This window comes from Pinus tabuliformis, chromosome 4_2, assembly GCF_031772625.1.
Source record: "Pinus tabuliformis cultivar Carrire ecotype Pingquan chromosome 4_2, CPIR1, whole genome shotgun sequence".
Lineage (NCBI taxonomy): Eukaryota > Viridiplantae > Streptophyta > Pinopsida > Pinales > Pinaceae > Pinus > Pinus tabuliformis.
The window spans coordinates 1,155,599,287-1,155,618,464 of record NC_142304.1 but is presented as its reverse complement, the minus strand read 5'-3'; the positions used below and the strand labels follow the sequence as shown (position 1 = coordinate 1,155,618,464).

At 38.3% G+C, this 19,178-nt stretch overlaps 1 protein-coding gene across 1 annotated transcript in view; it reads left to right on the top strand.

Moving 5' to 3' along the window:
- Window positions 1–19,178, top strand: part of LOC149173771 (MLO-like protein 1) — a 428,691-nt gene that overhangs the window by 113,324 nt on the left and 296,189 nt on the right. The window contains exons 4-6 of the mRNA XM_089426822.1: window positions 15,953–16,069; window positions 16,392–16,452; window positions 16,677–16,771. Coding sequence (XP_089282948.1) covers window positions 15,953–16,069; window positions 16,392–16,452; window positions 16,677–16,771 — 273 coding nt within the window. The remainder of the gene's footprint in view (window positions 1–15,952; window positions 16,070–16,391; window positions 16,453–16,676; window positions 16,772–19,178) is intronic.

The following is a 19,178-nucleotide window of genomic DNA, read 5'->3' as shown; positions in this document are numbered from 1 at the left end:
AATTAGTGAGACAAATTTTGTCTCACTCGACATTGATCCAACTCCAAAATTGGCTTTGAATGGGCTCCATGAAACCCTTGCATTAGCCTCTGCATCAAGCTTGCGCAGTCACTGGTATGCTCTGCATGGAACTGCAACTGATCAAGTCGTCTTCCCAATCCAGCCTTTGAGAATGAATCGTTGGTCCTTTCCGGAAATCTTCCTGGTCTTCAGCAACTGAATCGATCCTCTGTCTGGCCAAATCAAATTGTTGCCTCTGAAGCTTCTGTGCTTCCTTTGCACAGCCTCACTGAGGAAACTCGACCCTCCTGTAGCTGACTCTCCGGATATGGAAAATCTCCTCTGAACTCACTGTCCCTACCCCTCACTCACTGCTTCGATCTTTGGCTCTCCACAACTGACCGTTGCTTCTCTCGAAATCGATCTGCCAAGGAAATCAAACTTCTGGTGTTTTGGTGTATGCTCTCCAAATGCCCATTGACTTCCTCTTATAATCCATTGTTGGAGCACTAATGACCAAGATTAAATCTTAATCAATGGCTAGGATCATCTTAGAGTCGATCCATGTGAGTTTCTAGATGATTCACAGCTTGACTAAATTAGTTATGATTAATTAACCATATTCCCTAAGTTTAGACTTAGGAAATATTTAATAATTGGTTAATAATCTAATTAAGCCATATTTAGGTGGAATTTCTAGAAACGATCTGGGTTTTTGAGATCTCATGTATTCTAAGCTCTCCACTAAATTTTATGGCTAGAACACATCCGATGCTACATAAACTAACAGTGAACAAGCAGTAGATGTTGCCAAAGGGTCTTGTTACCCACCACCTGTGGATAGTATGCATAGGAGAAATTTTTTCTCCTAGATGGTCCTCAGCTAGCTGCCAGCATCCCTTTACAACCCCCACATAGCTCGATGTGCCATTTCTCCGCCACCTGAGCCCGCCGTGTGGTCCCTTGCCCATTTGTTATAAATGTATGTTTGAAGGTGGGCCTCCCGACCCCAAAGATATGGCTTTTCATTAGAATATTTGAGTAATTGTTTTTACTTTTCATGGGCACTTTTGGGCATGGATTGGTGGGAGGATTCAGAGGAAAGAGTGGGTTAGGTCCGTTTCTTGTCTCCATTGCCCGATTTCATTGTTACCCTTGTATCCTTGTCCCGTGGGATCTCTTTTACTGGCCATTAGCTTTAGGGATATCACTACATGGGAAATCCCAATTTTGGTTGCATGGTTCCACTTCGCGATACCACCTACATTACTCCCCTACCACTCATTTTAGCCGTATTCATCTTTCTTCCCATCCGGGTCCGCATTTTTCCACTGGGTCCACATAGGGTTAGCCTCCCCCTCCCCTTGTCCACACCTTGGGTCGGGCCTGGAACGATGCCCCGAAGGTTGATGTAGCTAAAAAGAAAATAAAAAGCATAATTTGGCCACTCTCAACAGGAAATGTACCACAAAATGAAAAGATGGTCGGGACACACAAATTTAGCAAAAGGGAAAAAGCCAAACATGAGCCCTACCCCTTATCCATGGCCATCACCTGGGTTCCTATGGGCCCTAGATGAGTCTCCTTCATCATTAAGGAAACCATGATTGTCCCAACCCTTGGTGGGCGATTAACTACCCACCTCAAGGGGGTATCCATTGCTACATATTACACATCATGCTCTCCATCCCCTAGGGCCCCGAGCAGTTATGCAGAAAAGTCAAACAAAGGTCGGGGTAACTCATGTACCACGATTTTCTCCCCCCTACACTAACATACCTAGGTGTGGCCTTCTTTTATTATAGCTACCCTTGCACCTTGACATGTGGTTTGGATGATTCCCCTAATCCCCACTCCATTCCATTATTATATCATTTGCCACCTGCCACTTAAGGGATGTACCATGGACATGTCACCCCCTTTAGAGGTCAAAACCACCTAATAGGGTCCTTGGTTAACCCCTTATTGAGCTTGGAGACACTTGTACATACCAAAGCCCACTATGGAAGGTTATGCCACCATGAAGTGCCCCATTGATCCCATGACTTGTAAGCTTTATTACTTGAATATTCTAATGATTTGTTGTATTAGAGGGCAAGGGGACGCATTGGATCTAATGTAAGATCGCAGGTGGGTCTTCATTTGGGGCTTGGTCTCAATATACGGGGTCCTAGTCCTTTAGAGGGCCACATGGGGACTTGTAGAGTGAGCGTTGAGAGCCATGGGCCTCCACCATAATAGAGATTACTTCATGGATTGTTGAGAGATTAATTTGTCAGATTTAATCCCTTAATATTTATTATCAACCAGGGGTTTGTAAACATGAGTTGCCTTGCGCTTTCTTTGTTCAGGTTTAAATTAGAGTTTTAACACTTCTTGATAATGATTTGTGGAGTAATAACACACTAACACTTACAAACAATTAGCTGTCAAAAGCAGACCCAACAATCAAATTCAATCTAGAGATTTCAAAAGTCTTTACAAACCTTAGTATTCAAATCTGAACTCAACAAACAACTGAGCTATGAGTCTCAACTGATAAAATGGAATTCTTTGCACACAAAACCTTACTCAATCAAACCCCTAAATGTTGGTACCAGATTTCCTATTTGTGATAACAATTTATTCATCGCTCAACAAGCAATCTATAATGATAGTGATTCAATCTTCAAGCAAACAAAGCCTGTACTAATAACCATTCAATCTTTTAACAAACCACAGTTCCTTCCTGAAGCAACTAAGCAGTCTATGACAATTCAATTCTTAAGCAAACAAGCAATCTATGTTGATAGAAACTTAATCAAACAATCAATCTGTACCTAATGGGTGGTTATCTTCTTAACAAAGATTTGAAAGTTTAAGTACTAATCTGAAGTAATTACTCTATCCCTTACTAATTTGTCATTACACTTGCAATTAAGTAATCTACAGGTCTCAATCTGATGAAAACAACTCAAACCCTTAGCTGATCTAATATCTAACAATTTAACTAAACAACCCTTAGAAAACTGTACTCTAGACTCTGTTGTAACCACACCAACCCTTACTGGTACATAACCTTATTTGGAGCCAATGTTCTACCGCCTGAAATCTTAATTGATGCCTGACTCCTGAAAACTGGAATCAATCTCCTCACAAAGCAAAAGGAATTGTTTATCTGGACGAATAATAACATTAACCTTCACACAAAACAAGGGAAAATCCTTGTCTACTAAACTCAATGCAATCAATCAACACTCAAAACAGAGAAATTATCTATCCATTAAACTTAATGCACTCACAGTAAACATCGAAACACTCACGGGTGTGCTATGTGCAATCCACTCGACCCACTCTATACTCCTAGAGTCTATTCATCAAACAAAGCTAATTGATAAAGAGCCACCCACCATTTTATGAAAGTGATCTTCAATCAACTCGAAACTAGACCAAAAATTCTGTTATGATTGCTTGTAAGATAATTTAAATAGAAAGTCAATCCGTTCCAGTTCTTTGAGGGAATGCAGAGTAGTTTGATAGCCAGACAAATCTCGTTCCTAATTGGTTCGAATTCACCGAATAGAGTTAACTGATCAAATAAATCCCAGTAGTCTTTAATGCATAGGTCATCCGTTTCACTCATTAGGTGATTGTATAGCATGTCTCGGCTGATTACAACTCAATACGATAGCAAGCATGCTCTGTTCTGAAATCAAAGCAAGGTTCACACAAGGTTCAACTATGAATTATGGAAACGAGTGAATGAAAGAACATTAATGCATCTACACTCTTTTAAACAACCAAATGAATGCAATTCACATACAATCAAGCCAAACTAATTCAAAATGCAAGTAAAACGAACCGTAACTAATCACACAGTGATTCTATCTGCAATATACAAAGCAACCCAGATGGGTGGGCCCTAGCCACACCTGGGAGCTAGATAAACTTACAGTAAAAAGGAAATCTCAAACGCAATCAATCGACTGCCTTCAACAATCCATCAATGCTTACTTACTCTCAAATTCAGAACGAAACCATTTCGATATTATCAAAGACGAGTTATATCATTCACGACAAAGTATTTCACAGTTTCTAACACTAACTTGACATATTACATCCCCTACCTTTATAGGTATTTAATTACAGTTAAACATTGAACTAAAAATAGTAATTTATAACAGCCTTAACAAGTTGACTTCTCTAGAGCAAATAGGTTCGAACGACTGCGTGAATTGGTCCAACAACTTGTAACCAATTCCCAAACTTGGTGTATACCGTAACCAGAGAAAAGAGAATGAAGATCTTGGGATCAAATGCGTTCCTTGCAAGGCTGGCGACATCCCATCATCCAGAAGCGCACGACTACTTATCCATTGCACAGTTTGAGTACCGAATCCAAATATATGTTTGAGTACAGTAGTAAGGAGCCAAGGTATATCAGCTGCTTCTTTCCATTAGCTTCCTGCACATCTTTGCTGAGAAATCTACACTTGATCATAATAATTAGTTAGTTTTAGGAATCAGCTACCTATATCTGCTTAAATCCACTAACAAATAGCCAAATGCAACCATAAAAAGATTTACCTCGAATAGGGATTGGGATCATGAGAGGATAGCAAAATAGCAAAGAAATAGGTTCCATAGTGTCAAAAAGAGGTCAAAATGGGGATTGAAGATGGTATAAATAAGAACAAAACAGAGGATCAACATGGATTCCCAACACTGATCATTGATTGCTCGTGTTCTACCTTTTGGATGAAGATGATGCACTTGGTTCACCATGCCCAACTGACTCCACACTTGCACCATACACTTGGCAGATGTTCCAGGGTCTAGAGGATGTCTCCCGCTATAGAGGGAGGACTTACATACAATGTTTTAAAAATCGGCCGGTTTGAACCAGTAAACGGTCAAACCGACAAAAAAACCCAGTTTGACCCCTTGCTTTGCCAAAAAATTAGAAAAACCGGTCCGAACGGCCGGTTTAGGATGGACCGACTGGTTTATGGTCAAACCGGTCGGTTCCATCATAAACCGGCTGGTTTATTGCCAGGGCAACCATAAACCCCACATAATGCATTTTTTTTGAGTTTTGAAGTTGTTTGGAGGGAAATTTGGGGTTGTTTTCCTCCAAATATAGTCCCTCCAAGAAAAACATGTCTATCCTCTCATTTTCTTGACACATCTCAACCCTAACAATGGCAATTAATGATAATGTTAAATTCTTAAAGTAAAAGTGGCATTTCCTTTTATTTTCATTTTCATCATTTTACTTAAATTTTTAACATTACCATGAAATGACTCAGGATGTTTGAGAGTGGTTTACCTTTTTGAATTTCATATGGAGAAACTAGAATTTTAGATTTCACTCAAAATTTAGCATACTTAATTTTTTTTGGGGGTGTTGTCGCATAGAATGTATAGGCACCACGACAACGACTCAGATCAGGGGCTGTCACCATGATCCCCAATCTCTCCGTTTAAGCTGTCTCCCTACAACAGGTTAAGGGGGGTAGACTCTATGGAAAAGTGGAATGAAGAAGAATTAGTTGGGAATGAGATAGTTCGGGAGACACAGTGAAGCGATCAAGTACTTGATTAAGATTTAGCAAGACTTATAGGATTTGATTAGATTTTAAACGATTGATACCAGTGCCTTATGGAGTCAACGATCTTGCTAGGGAAATTAAGACCAAGTAATCGCTTAGCAACTGCTGCTTAGATGAATGACTATTTTATATGAAATGTGAATCTTAAAACTAATGTAAGATGCAAGAATCTTGGTTAATTTTAGTTAAATGCCTGTTTAAATGTGAACCCTTCAATTCTTTCCATGTTGAGCTTGATTTCATAGTAATTGGTAGAGAGAAGATCAGGAGAAGCACACTAAGGTGTGATTAACGACTGCAAGGTCACCGTTTTAAGTACTATTAAAATAGGCTTCTCAAGAAAAGACGGATGGAGATCTATCTGTCTATCGACCAAGATTATGCTTGGAAGTAAATTTTATCTATGCAAAGTTAACTTATATGCAAATGCACCGGAAGATGAGATGAAGTTAGAATCGAGAATGGGAAAACAATTATGCCACAAAAGCCCTCAATTACCCAAATGAAATGCTCACCTTTTTTTAGATGAAGACTTCGAAAATAAACTCTTGAAGATATTATAGTTAAAACACTAGCTTATTTCAAATCTTCTTGATACAATTTAGCTCAAAGAGAACAAAAACAACTTTGCAATTCGATATCAATGTCAACAGATGCTCAAAAAAATACTCAGTTTATGAAACAAAGAATATGCATTTAATCGCAATTCCATGACAGAGTACTTTCAAAAATTAATTTTTAGGACAGCAGCAAGAAAAACTTTATGACAACAGCAATATGGCAATGAAAACAGTAAGCTATCAATGATATATTTATGGGAAAAATTTACCAAATTTTTTCCAAACTTGCCCTCATGAATTATAAAAATATTTCAGCCTATTGTGATGTCTGGAATTATATCAGATCTGATATACTTATTGTAGCCAACAATTAAAACATGAAATAAGCTTAATGATGAATGCCCAACTGAAAAAATTAATTCCTTAATGTATTAGACAACTTAGGAACTGATTTTAGGTTAACCAACATGAAATTTGTCCACTGTTATATTTCAGAGTTTAGAAACAGAATTATTCAGAGATAACCATGACCCAAAATGTAAATTTAGGCCAAATTCTTGATACACATCAAACATAAATGACTTATTAACGTATTTATCAGTTTTTTAGTTAATTTCAAACCACTTAGATGTGTTTTTCACCACTATTAGAAAAGTATATGATTGTTGTAGCAAACAGTGAGGAAAAAGATGGTTTAGATATCAAACCCTTAGGCCCCAGGGCTTGAAGATCACTTGCCCAAGTTGCCAAAAAAATTTTCAATATCTGAAACACAAATTTTTATCAAATTTTCTACAAAAACCCACCAATGGTTAGCTTCAAAAAATTAAATATTCAGATCAGGAATGGAACAAAGGGAATCTAGGGCCAATGAGAGCTAGCACTTGGGCTAGGAGAAGGTAGATTTGGGCTTAGGAGCCCCAAAACTTGAAACCCTTGCTCTGAAAAAATTATTTTGCTTCAGATCTTCAGATTTGTTGCAAAATCTTTAATGGTTGGCCTTGTAAAATGATTTGGGATAAGATATTGTCCTTCAGGGCCTAGATCTGTCTCAAAACCCCAGATCTGCTTGAAAAAATCTCAGATCTGAAGATTTACTTGGTTGATTTCTCAGATCTATTCCTGCAAACAATCTTTGAGCCCAGATCTTGCCCTTCGGGGTCTAGATCTAGCTCAGATTTGAAGATTTACTTGGTTGATTTCTTAGATATATTCCTGCAAACAATCTTTGAGCCCAGATCTTGCCTTTCAGGGTCTAGATCTAACTCAGATTTGAAGATTTTATTGGCTTATTTCTCAGATTTATTTTTGCACAAGTGAAAAGAGAAAAACCCAATACCCAGTATGTACAAAAATAGAGAAAATCCCAAAAGCCCAAGTGTTAAAATTCAAAGTTATGTTACAAAATTTCAGATCTACACAAGTAAATAACAGATCTATACAAATAATTTACAGATCTATACAAATAATTTACAGATCTATTAGATCTGGGGAGTATGAGTCCAACTCCGCTCCCAGATCTGAGGAGTATGAGTCCAACTCCGCTCCCAGATCTGATAATCTAAGGCTCTTAATAGCCAGATCTATCAAAATCTCCACAAAATATTTAAAAGATTTTGAAATTTTAGAGAGTTACTAGGCCCAAAAACACACTGCATAAAAAAGATCATCGTTAGATAAATCCTGAGGCTTATATGAAATAGGCTCTTCAAAAAAAATATGTGTTGAGAGTTGGCTGGTCCAACCCAAGACTATCCCCAAATGCTTAATGAGAACTTGAGAGATCTTCTGCAAACACTAGATCAACCATCAAATCAAATAGAGAAATAGAACAACAATAAAATTCTAAAGAAATAGGGATACTTGCTACTTCAATCAAAATTAAAAATATTACCCTAGATCCAACAAACTGAATAAGATACATGTATTCAGATTATTCTAAGAGAGCTATTGATTGATAGTTTTCACATAATATTAAGCAGAAATTAAAACAATGTTACCATAAATTCATGAAGAGGAACACTACAACACATTGAAACCCCAAAGACTTTTGCATTAATTCAAAGAGTATACAAGAGAGCTTGAGAGCTTAGTACACAATCTAGAGATCGAATGATCTCAAATGACAATTGACCTTCTATTTAAAGATAAATCTTCCAACGGCTAGTTCAAGTGATCATTGTCAAAGTAATCTTGACCGTTGATGAGGATCAAAATCTCTTTTAATTCCATCTGTCGATTTTTTTTTTTTTTGTAAGCTTAGGTGGGACCTTCTCATTTTCGAGTTTTTTTTTTACATGTCCGTTATTCACCCCATTTCCAGGGAGGGTAGCACAAGAATCGAACCCAAGATCTCCGGTTCGGTGAGACTTCATTTCCACGGCCATTGCCACTTGAGCTACCCCATGCGGGACCCATCTGTCGAAATTTTAATTATTGAGGAAATTTTGAATTTTTCAATTAAATGTATTTTAATTAATTAAAAAATTAAATTTTTGAATTAATTTCCTCAAAATTTTGACTTTGACTTAACCCCAGGGACCAAAGGCCTAAAACTTAGCAAAATAATCAATTTACCTTAGTCCCTGGGCCTTTTAAAATTTGAATTTTAAGGACCCACGAATTTTGCCTTTGGAAAATTTAAAAATTACTTAGGACCTATAATCAATTAAATTTCTAGCTTAGGATTTTAATTAATTTTGGCCAGAAAATTTAATTAATTAACCTATGAGGGGATAAATTATTTTTCTAACCCTCAAGACACTTTACATCATGATTTTTACATTTTTTACATCTCAAGGGGAAAAACCCATTTACAAAAGACCCTCACAGACTACCCAGTTCTGCGACACAAATATAATCTAGCAGATCAAGCAATTTGTAATAAAATAACCTAACCAAATAGTTAGGATTATTCCCAAATCACTTTTACATAGACTCGATCTAGAACACTAGGACTCCCCTAAGATCCCAATGACAAAATCCATTCTGGCTTTGGGGTAAGGCTGAAGGAAAACTCTGCCGACCATCCGAGAATGGATCGGTGAGACAAAAAACCTCCTGGAATGTAGATCGTCACCAGAAAAATAGGTTTACCTAGGTGATTACATACACGACACGGATCTGCTGAGATTATTTACATTACACATATGCAGACTGGGTTTACATTATAAGATGATCATCACGTTGATGATGATAGTTGGATGGCAGGAACACATCGATCAGGCACTATCCCTTTTGCGAAAAAGGGGGTGTACTGCTATGGGTCATTGACACGTAGCGGTCAACATGGTGTTTGCAGTGTTTCCATTTGATTCTATCATGCGTGAGTGTATGAGATTGGCATTTGATCAAGAGCATGAAGCCCTTTAAGAACCTTGATGTTGGTGGCATTGATTGTTGAACTTTGTTGATGTTGGTGGTATTGATTGTTGAGCTCCTCTACCATGTCCTTAACAAGAATGCACCCTTCACTCAAAAGAAAACAACTGGTTAGGCATGCTAATCTTTTTCCACCACATTATAAGGTTGAGGAGATGAACCCTTCACTCAAACCAAAATCATTTGTTAGGCATGTTAAACCTTTTCAATTTCTATCATGTTATAAGGTTGAGCAATCCAAGTCTAAAGACTTTGAGCTAGATGATATTTATGTATCTCTTATTGAAGATGTTTATGTATTTCAAGTAGCATTGAATCAATGATGAGTTTCATGAGTGACCATGTTGATCAGTGATTTGTAGTTTTGATGTCTATTTTTGCTACTACTACTAAAGTTGTAGAGGAGTTTTAGGAGTCCCCAAACTCTGAGCCATATTATATATGTAGCTCATGTTGATGATCTCTTGTCTAGTAGTAGTGATGAGTTTGATCATGATGAGGAGTGATCATCTTGTTGATCACTGATATGTAAACTTGTAATAGGTCAGTGACCCATAGCTTAGAGCATTGTTTTCGGACTCTAGAGGCAATTTAGAGCCTCATTGATTATGTATTTTGTTGCAGATGTGTATTGCACTCGATGCCAGTTTGATATATTCGACTTTACATGGTATATAGATGAGAAAACCTTGCATATTTTGTTTCTATTGGCTTGGAATCATGGTTTTAAATCTTAAAAAGAGTTTTTTCATTAAAAAATAATTATTTAATGTATTTTTTAAAACCGGTTCGTTTAGACTTGACCAGTCCCGGTTCGAAACCCGATTCATTAGGTGGACCAGTCTGGTCACCGGTTCCAGTTTTTAAAACATTGCTTACATCACCATCCTAACCCTTACAGATGGTCTACAGACAATTTCAATCCACTTGGAGACCCATGAGGACGTCCTTGTTCCCCTACACCCACTTGGGAGCACCACAGGTTCTTGCTTGGAAAACAAAGGGCCAACCCCTTGTCCATTATGTTTGGAGTCCATTTCTACATCATGGCAGCCCTTGGACTTCATTACACTCCTCAAAAGCCGAGCAACTCACTCTATTGATCATTAGACCATCTTGAGACCATCTTGAGCTATTTGGTAGGCTTGTCACCATAAATATTGTTATTATGCACATTATTTTATTTTAGGGGCTCAATTAAGCCAATTTAGCTAAATCAAATTCATTAGAGAGAGTATAAATAGAAGTGAGATGATTCATTTTGATCATCATTTCTTGGATTGGGTTATCTTCTCTTGTGAGATTTTCGCTATCCTTCTTGGAGGATGAGTTCAAATGAATGGATGAATTTCGCTGTTTGGATCTCTTTCATTTTGTCTTGTAGCTTCACCATTAGCATATGTTGATAATTGTATATCCTCTTTCTTACATGCAAGTGCTCTTTTAATGCTATTCTTGTTATTTACTTTTGTCACATGCATGTTCTGGGATTTTTGCTATACTAGGTTGAAATTTATTGCTTTTCTTATGCGAAATTGTGGAATTTTGATCTTTTATAGCATTGCATCATGTCATGAGCCATGTATGAATGGGTGAATGTTGCTAGAGATAATTTATGTTAAATACATCTCGATAAGTCATCATTTATTGAAAACTGAAGTATAAAGTCCTTGCATAAGATGTTCTTATGCTTTAAATGCCATGCGAGGTTGTTGAAGGCCTCCTTGATTGGGTGAATTCTTCCCAAAACATAAATTCGCGTTGACTCCATCTCTCCCAAAGCACAAGGCACTAATCCTCCATTGGTGATCATTTTCAACAGTTATTCTTTTCACCTCCCTCTTTTTCTAGGCCTAGCCTACATAAGCAACCTAGGGCATCAATTATGTCACAATCTAGCCATCCACACACTTTGATTTTTGGTCCACGACTGCACTGAGGTTTTCTCTAGAGGCTTTCCAAATTTGAAACAAATCCCATGGTGGACTCTTGAGATATAGCAAGCCCTAGCTCAAGGACCAGTTCTTGCCCTAAGTTTCCCTTGGCTAGTGTTCTCATTAGGATCATTGAATTCAAACCTCAAATAAAATTTGTCCTTTGATCCTCTTATCCTTCCTAATTAGGTCAAGCCCCTCATTGGGTGATCAACTCCATACCCTTGACCTAATTCTGGGTCCACTTGATCCTTTGTGGTCTCGCAACTTGTTGACTCCAATTCCACAAAGATCACTTAGAAGCTAAGCATTCATAGGGCCTTTTGAGTCTAGGGGCTTCCTTGATAAGATATACTCTCTGTTGGGTTGTGTTATATTCTTTCCACGACTACCCCACGTGCGGGGGTAAGTTGCGTTGGGCACTGCTGGGGGTTCACAGGGGGTGGCAACCCGCCCTGTACGTTGCGCTGGGCACCGTTGGGAATTTTTTTTTGACCCTATAGTAGGTGGGCGAACCCACCTATGGTTTTGTGCATGGATTTCGCACATGGTTTTGGGCATGATGGTTTTCTGTCCATGGTATTTTGTAGATTCGGTCAAGGGAACTACGATTATGTTCTAATCTAGGGTTAATGGATTGGGGTTTATGGATGCTTCGGCATGTATATATATATGTATTGTAACATTGAAAGGAACATAATGAAAAATCAATCTGGTAGTCCCAGTTTTGGGATCCAGGGAAAAATCTCTGTGTATATTTGTTTTATGTTTTATGCTCTCGCCATTGTTTATTTTTTTGTTTTTAGAATTCGTATGCAGGTAATTTCTGTACGGGGTTAAAACCTACATTCTCAAACCCTAAACTCAAAGACCCTCTTAGCCCTTCCTAGAGAGCCTATCACCTTGCTTCCCGAGTAAGCAAACCATACAATTGATTCTCTCTTGCGAATATGCCTTAGGAATCACACTCCTTATCCTTTCATTGATTTACTTATCTAGTGATTACCTTGATACTGGGTCTCCTCTCATCAGTGAAAGTCTGTAAAGAGCAGGGAGCCTTAGCTGAGGTGACAGTGGGCTATCGCTCCATTGTTTCCCTCAACCTAGTAGTTTCTCTATAGGATCCCCTCCTAGGACCCCTAACAGTTTGAGCGGTAACATTTTGGCTCCGTTTCCGAGGACACGAAACATGTGTTTTGTTCCCGTTACGACATTATTTATATATCATTTGGTGACTCCATTGAGAGAACGAATCCCTAGTTCATTGTACTTTAAGGTCGAAGCTTGTAGGGTGAAGCAAGCATTTTTCTAGGCCTCTTTTAATTCACCTTGGCGACTCCTACATAATTCACATGTATATCTCAATAAGATGTATCTCTTTTATGATTTTTTTGCTTTCGACATCACTAGCATCCCTGGGCACCCTAATCATGTCACAGGAATGATGGTACGTGGGGTGCCCATATTTGATGGTGATCCACTCTTCGCAATTGATCATGAGGAAATATTTATGGTCCACCAAGATGTCCTTACACTATTGTTCACGAGCTCTCTCCATTGTCATAACTTATGGTCGCATAACAACAAACCTAGGAGCATCTCATCTATTGAGGAGTTCGTTGATGGCTTTCTTAGTCATTTTCATGTATGCCTCACATTAAGCATTCAAGAGGAAGCCTTCATCAAGCATCATCAAAACCTTGAAAATCTAAGTGATGAATGGGAGGAACATGAGTCCTCCTTAGGTCCACGTGATGAAAAAGATGATTTTGAGAACACAAGTGTTGGGGAGGATGAGTCTATGGAAAGCGAAGTTGAGGCTAGCCCTACCTTTCTCAAGGATATTACTCCTGAGGACTCTCCTTTAGAGAACCTTGGGAAAGGTGGTCCCATTAGCCCCTTGGAAGTTGACATTGCAAATTACATCCGTATTGAAAAAGGGAAATGGGAAATTGTTGCTCCTCAATTTGATTGTGCTCCCATTTATGACACTGACAAGGAGGATGAGGTTGAGATTGGTCCTCCCTTTCTCTCGGGCATTGTTTATGATGACATATCCATCGATACCCTTGGGAAGGAGAATTATCATTTTCCCTTGCATGAAAAGGGGCAGTTGGAGATGATTGATTCTCCTTTTAGGGGAGACCCTATCTCTGATACTAATGATGATGAAATCGATAAGGCCTTTGCTCCTACCTGTCCTCCTTATGATCCCATGTTCAAATCACTTGAGCATTTAGATTATGATTTTGAGGAAGAAAAACCTGTTGAATATAGCACTTCACCCTCCCCTTTGCCTTTTTCTCTTATTCATCATTATGAGTCTTCCTCAAGTGATTCCCTCACCCCTTTTCATATGATCTCCAATGACCATGGGCCCTTTTACCTTCCTAGGTATGATGTTGAGGAAGAACCATCCACTAGATGCATCCCTCCTTCCCCCTCATACCCTCGGGTTTGTGAATACAATCACTCCATTGAGAAATTGATTTGTTGTCCCCTTCCGTGTTTCAAGTCTCCTTTCTCCTCCCATCACGACCTTGTGGCACTTGCAAAACATAATATTATAAGCAATGGTTGTGATTGAGAGATCTTGAGAGTGATCATTCATTCCACCATTATGTACAATGAGGAAAAAACTTGCACTTCTAGATTGAATTATTTTCTTTCTCCTAGGGCTTATTTTTATCTCGAATGGAGATTATATTTTCCCACCTCTTGCATTCGCTTTTGGATATGTATATTGATATGTTGGTTGCATTTCCTTTATGATTACACTTAGTATTAGCCTTACTATATGCATGTTAGTGTGGAATGCATTGCATGTTGATTTTTCGCATTAGAAATAACATCATATGATATTATCATGGTAGATTAGCTGCATTTAGATTAAACTTGCATTGAAAACGATTTTTCTTTCTTGTTGATTTATATGGCCTAATAGTAAGCATGGGTGACCATAAGACACCACAAAAACATGCTGCTTCGTGTACTTGGTCTTTGATATGTGCAGGGAACAGGTCTCCAGTATCAAGAGATTGCTGGTGTTCTCATGCCCTCCCGTTCGAGTGCCTTTGCGCACTTTCCCGAGAGCTCATATGCCAGTTGGAGCCAAATGTTACCCACCACCTGTGGGTAGTATGCATAGGAGATTTTTTTTCTCCAAGATGGTCCTCAGCTGACAACCAACAGCCCCTAGATAGCTCAATGTGCCATTTTCTCCGCCACCTGAGCCAACCATGTGGTCCCTCGCCCATCTGTTATGAATGTATGTTTGAAAGTGGGCCTCTCGACCCCAAAGGTATGGCTTTTCATTGGTATAATCGAGTATTTTTTTTACTTGTCATGAACACTTTTGGGCATGGATTGGTGGGGGGGTTCAGAGGAAAGAGTGGGTTAGCTCTGTATTCTTGTCTCCATTGCCTGATTTCGTGGTTACCCTTGAATCCCAGTCCCATGGGATGTCCTTAACTGGCCATAGCTTTAGGGATGACACTACATAGGAAATCCCGATTTTGTTTGTATGGTCTTGCTTCCCGATACCACCTACATTACTCCCCTACCACTCATTTTAGCGCTATTCATCTTTCTTCCCATTTGGGTCCACATGTGTCCACCTTATTTTTTAGAGAAATAAAGTCATATGTCCTTGTCTCTTAGACCTGATAAGCCCAATGTTATTTAAGCACTGATGTTGCTTTCCAACCACTCAAAATTCTTCAAATTTTATATGAAATTTGCATTGAAAATATTACAATCCAGACTTTATATAGGTCTAAAAATTTTCTTGTATGCACGATTTTCCTTAGATTTATCCATTTCATTTAAATCTTAAATCCCTTATTAAATTTATGAATATAAAATAAAATATCACTTGAGTCTAAGTAACCAATCTTTTGCCGACCTTAGACTACTTTAGGGATTCTTCCCTTGGGTTGGAGAATAGCCAACCTAAAGAGTGGGAGTGGGTTTTGGTGACATCGGATAACCCATCCAAGTTGCCCTTAGGTCTTGACCTTGTGAGTTAGGACTTTGAATACCTTGGGTGGGGGTTTGAATGGTAACGCTAATAATTTTTTATTAGAAAAACAATAATTTTTTTTTTCAGCAAGAAGAGGCTATATTTTTCTATTTTTGTGTGCGAAAGGTTCTTTTGAATTTTGTCTCAATCAGAATTATGTTTCTTATGCTTCCATAGTAAGATGCATCACTAGAAGAATCATGCAGACAAAATGTTCATGTCATTTTGTTTTGCTAGTGAAAAATATATTCATGTTTACGGCCATTGGTGTTTATAAAATCAAGATATACTGTAAAATATTATGATAGATAATAGCAAAAATGAATGTGGCTATAGATAGCTATCTATTAGATGGCGTTCTTGAAAGAGTGTGATTATAGATGATTAATTAAGTAATTGATATTTTGAATATATATTTATTATTTTATAATTTTAACCATGAACAATTTTTGAATTTGTTCTCAGGGAAAGAAACCTTTCTTGTCCATAGAAGCAATGCATGAGTTGCATATCTTCATATTTGTTCTGGCTGTCGTCTATGTGCTATTTTCTGTTATGACCACACTTCTGGGAATTGCAAAGGTGAGCTGCAGATTTACTGGCAAGGTGGACTCTCGTGAAAAATAGGAGAGTATTATGTTTACATGGCCATCGATAGAAATGCAATGACATTATAATAACGTCCGATTGACAAAAATAAGTCAATGGGACTTGTGGTGCCATCCTTGATAATATCATTAAGGAGTGCCTATAGCATCTCCTAACTAGTTTTAATATATAGTTAAGGATAGAGCTATGGCATAGATATATGCTGAAATAGTTAGCATGATTTAGTGCGAGTATCTTGCATACATTTGTGTCAGTTTCCCTTTCTAGCTTTTTCACAAAATCCTTTTTTCCTTAGGTCCGCACATGGAGGTCCTGGGAGAAAGGCAGTCGACCAAATAGATTCAATCCAAAAAACGGCAAGTCATAAATTCTGTTCTTTGATATTCCATTGAATTAGAAGAAATCAAAGGTTTGCTTATATCAGGGAGATAACATTTGATTACTCAATGAAATTCAACTCATTGATCTGGCTAATGTTAGTCTTCATTAAACACCGTTGCTTCTGATCGATGGAATAATCTTCATACATAGGTGCGACAGATGATATAGTGAAATTCATCACTGTTATCTGTGGATGCAGCTATGAAGAAACATGTCATCTCTGTTGCACATCATGATTTTGTCAAGAACCATGCTATGGGGATATGGGGAAAGTCAGCTTTACTAAGTTGGATGGTATGCCTGTTACCATCTTATCCATAACCTTCTTATTTATGCAAGGTTTTGAATAGGTAGCTAGTTTTATAATCTATAATAATTTCTGTAATTAAAAAAATTTGGCTTCTTGTTTTAGAATTGTATGTGTATAATCTAAAACTATATTTTGTTAATTCAACCATGGATACTACATATTCTTAGGCCTGCTAATAAACTCCTGACACAATAGTTTTCTCAGTTTCTGTCTGTAGGTTTTGTGATAAAGCAATATGCTGTCCAGAAAGAGGAAATGGTAGAACATGTGATCTGATTATCTTGTTTGAAATTCTGAAAAAACTTTGGCTTAACCAATGCAATATAAAATGATTAATGGCTCCTTGCTAAGTGCAATTTATGCGGGAATCACTTTCCAAGTTTGGGTGTTCTTAGAAGGAGCTCCTTGGCTATAGACCACTCTTAAGATAAGATAATTTTATTAATGTCCAATGACTGACCACAAAAGTAGGACAATGGTACTAAAGAATATATCCAATATGAATACAATGTGGGAGTGCAAGCGTCGTAGAGAATGGCGAAAATAACATAAAGAAAGAAAGAAAGAAACCTATTGTTGTAAATCCTCAAAGATGAAACACTTATTTATAATTGTGACAAAGGATTTGATGGGGAACAAGTCCAAGAGCAATTCAATTGCAAGAAAGATTGCTCTGTTTCAGAGGGAGAATGGCAAGCCAATTCCTATTCATGATGTGTTGCATGTGGGCATGAACCTGATTTTCGTATCTATCATTCAGGATAAAGGGTACGGTTTACTTTTCAGAGGGGCTTTAGGTGCTAATTAGGCACAAGGATTGGAGATCACCCATAGCGAATGGAGTCAAGAGTGGCCGGTTGTACAAGTTGTAGATGGATACTCCTAAGGCATTGGTTAGCAGCGGTAATCCTAGAGATCAAGGGGAGCTATAACATAGGAGGGTGGGCCATATACATCATGGAGCACTTAGATTGCTTTGTGAGACAATGAAAAGTGTTCTGGAGGTGAGCATAGAGCATGATGATGTATTCAGGGGATGTGTGTTGGGGAAGTTTACAAAAACAACTTTTCCAAGGAGTGACACTAGATCCAAGGGTGTTCTTGATCTAGTGCATTCAAATATATGTGGAGTCAGACCAGGGGATGCGAGTTCAGGATGTATTGCTTGTGCCAAAACTCAAATATAATGCGATGTCTGTCTTAGCGATCGCGCAGAAGGGGTTTGAGGTGATGTTCCAGGATGGGAAAGCGAGACTTTGGCCTAGAGGCTCTAACTCCACAGGTTTCGTGATTGGAGTTAGAGAGTATGGTCTATACACGTTGATAGGAAAGCCTATAGATCATGGAAAGAAGTAGAACCAGGTACAAGTTCTAGAGAAGCAAGTGCAGGTTTTATAGGAGTAGGTACAAGTTCTAGAGGCTCATAGGGAGTCAAGTTTTAGAGGGAGTTTGCAAGTTCATTGGGAGACTTTGCAGCCCAAGAGGTGCGTGTGGTTAGTGGGGAGCAAGGGTGGTGCTACATCTGCCAAGAAGGAATGATGGAGAGAGTAGAAAACATTTCAACAGAAGAAGAAGAAGTAGGAGGCTTCCAGTGACGGTGACACTTCCGAGAGAGGTGTAGTCCATGCTACAGGGATTGTTGTAGTTATGGGTGTCAGGAGTTGGGCGAGTGTTGTGAGCAGTGACAATGATGATGATGAGTTACTTCTTAATCTTGGAAGTGTCTCCCTCACTAAGAGGGAGTGTTGAGATTTGGTAGCTTGGGAGGTACTCCAAGCCCTAGGGTTCGAGGTTTGGAGGTTGGAGCACCACAAAAGTGATTTGTGGGATTGGAACCCAAGGTGTGGGCTTTGCACCCAAGCTTGTGGGTGTGAGACCATGAGGCATTTAAGTGATTTGACACATTAAGGTGTTAGAGGACCCTTAAAGGAGAAAGGGGCAGCGAAAATCACTCAAATCTGAAGTGTGTATCATGATATATTAATTTTTATATGTGGTTGTTGGGTTTGCACATGTATTGTTCAGGTCGGCTAGCCTATTTACAAGCCTTTTGTCAAGTTGTCAAGCCCACAAGGGTAGTTTGATGAAGCCCTTGAAAATGATATAAATACAAGTGAATTGTGGGGGCATATGTTGATTTGGGGTAGCATTAGATGTGCTCTAGCCATGAAATTTGGTGGAGAGGTTGGGGCACATAAGATCTCCAATACCCAGAAAGGGTTTGGGCACATTCTAAACAGATCAGGAGATATTAAAATAATTAATATTTTTAATGGAGTCCCTAAGTCTAAACTTAAGGAAGATAAAATATTAATGTGTATTAATATGAATTTGTGTTAGAATGGTCCAAAAGATATGGATCAAGCCAGATCTAATTTTAGTTATTGATTA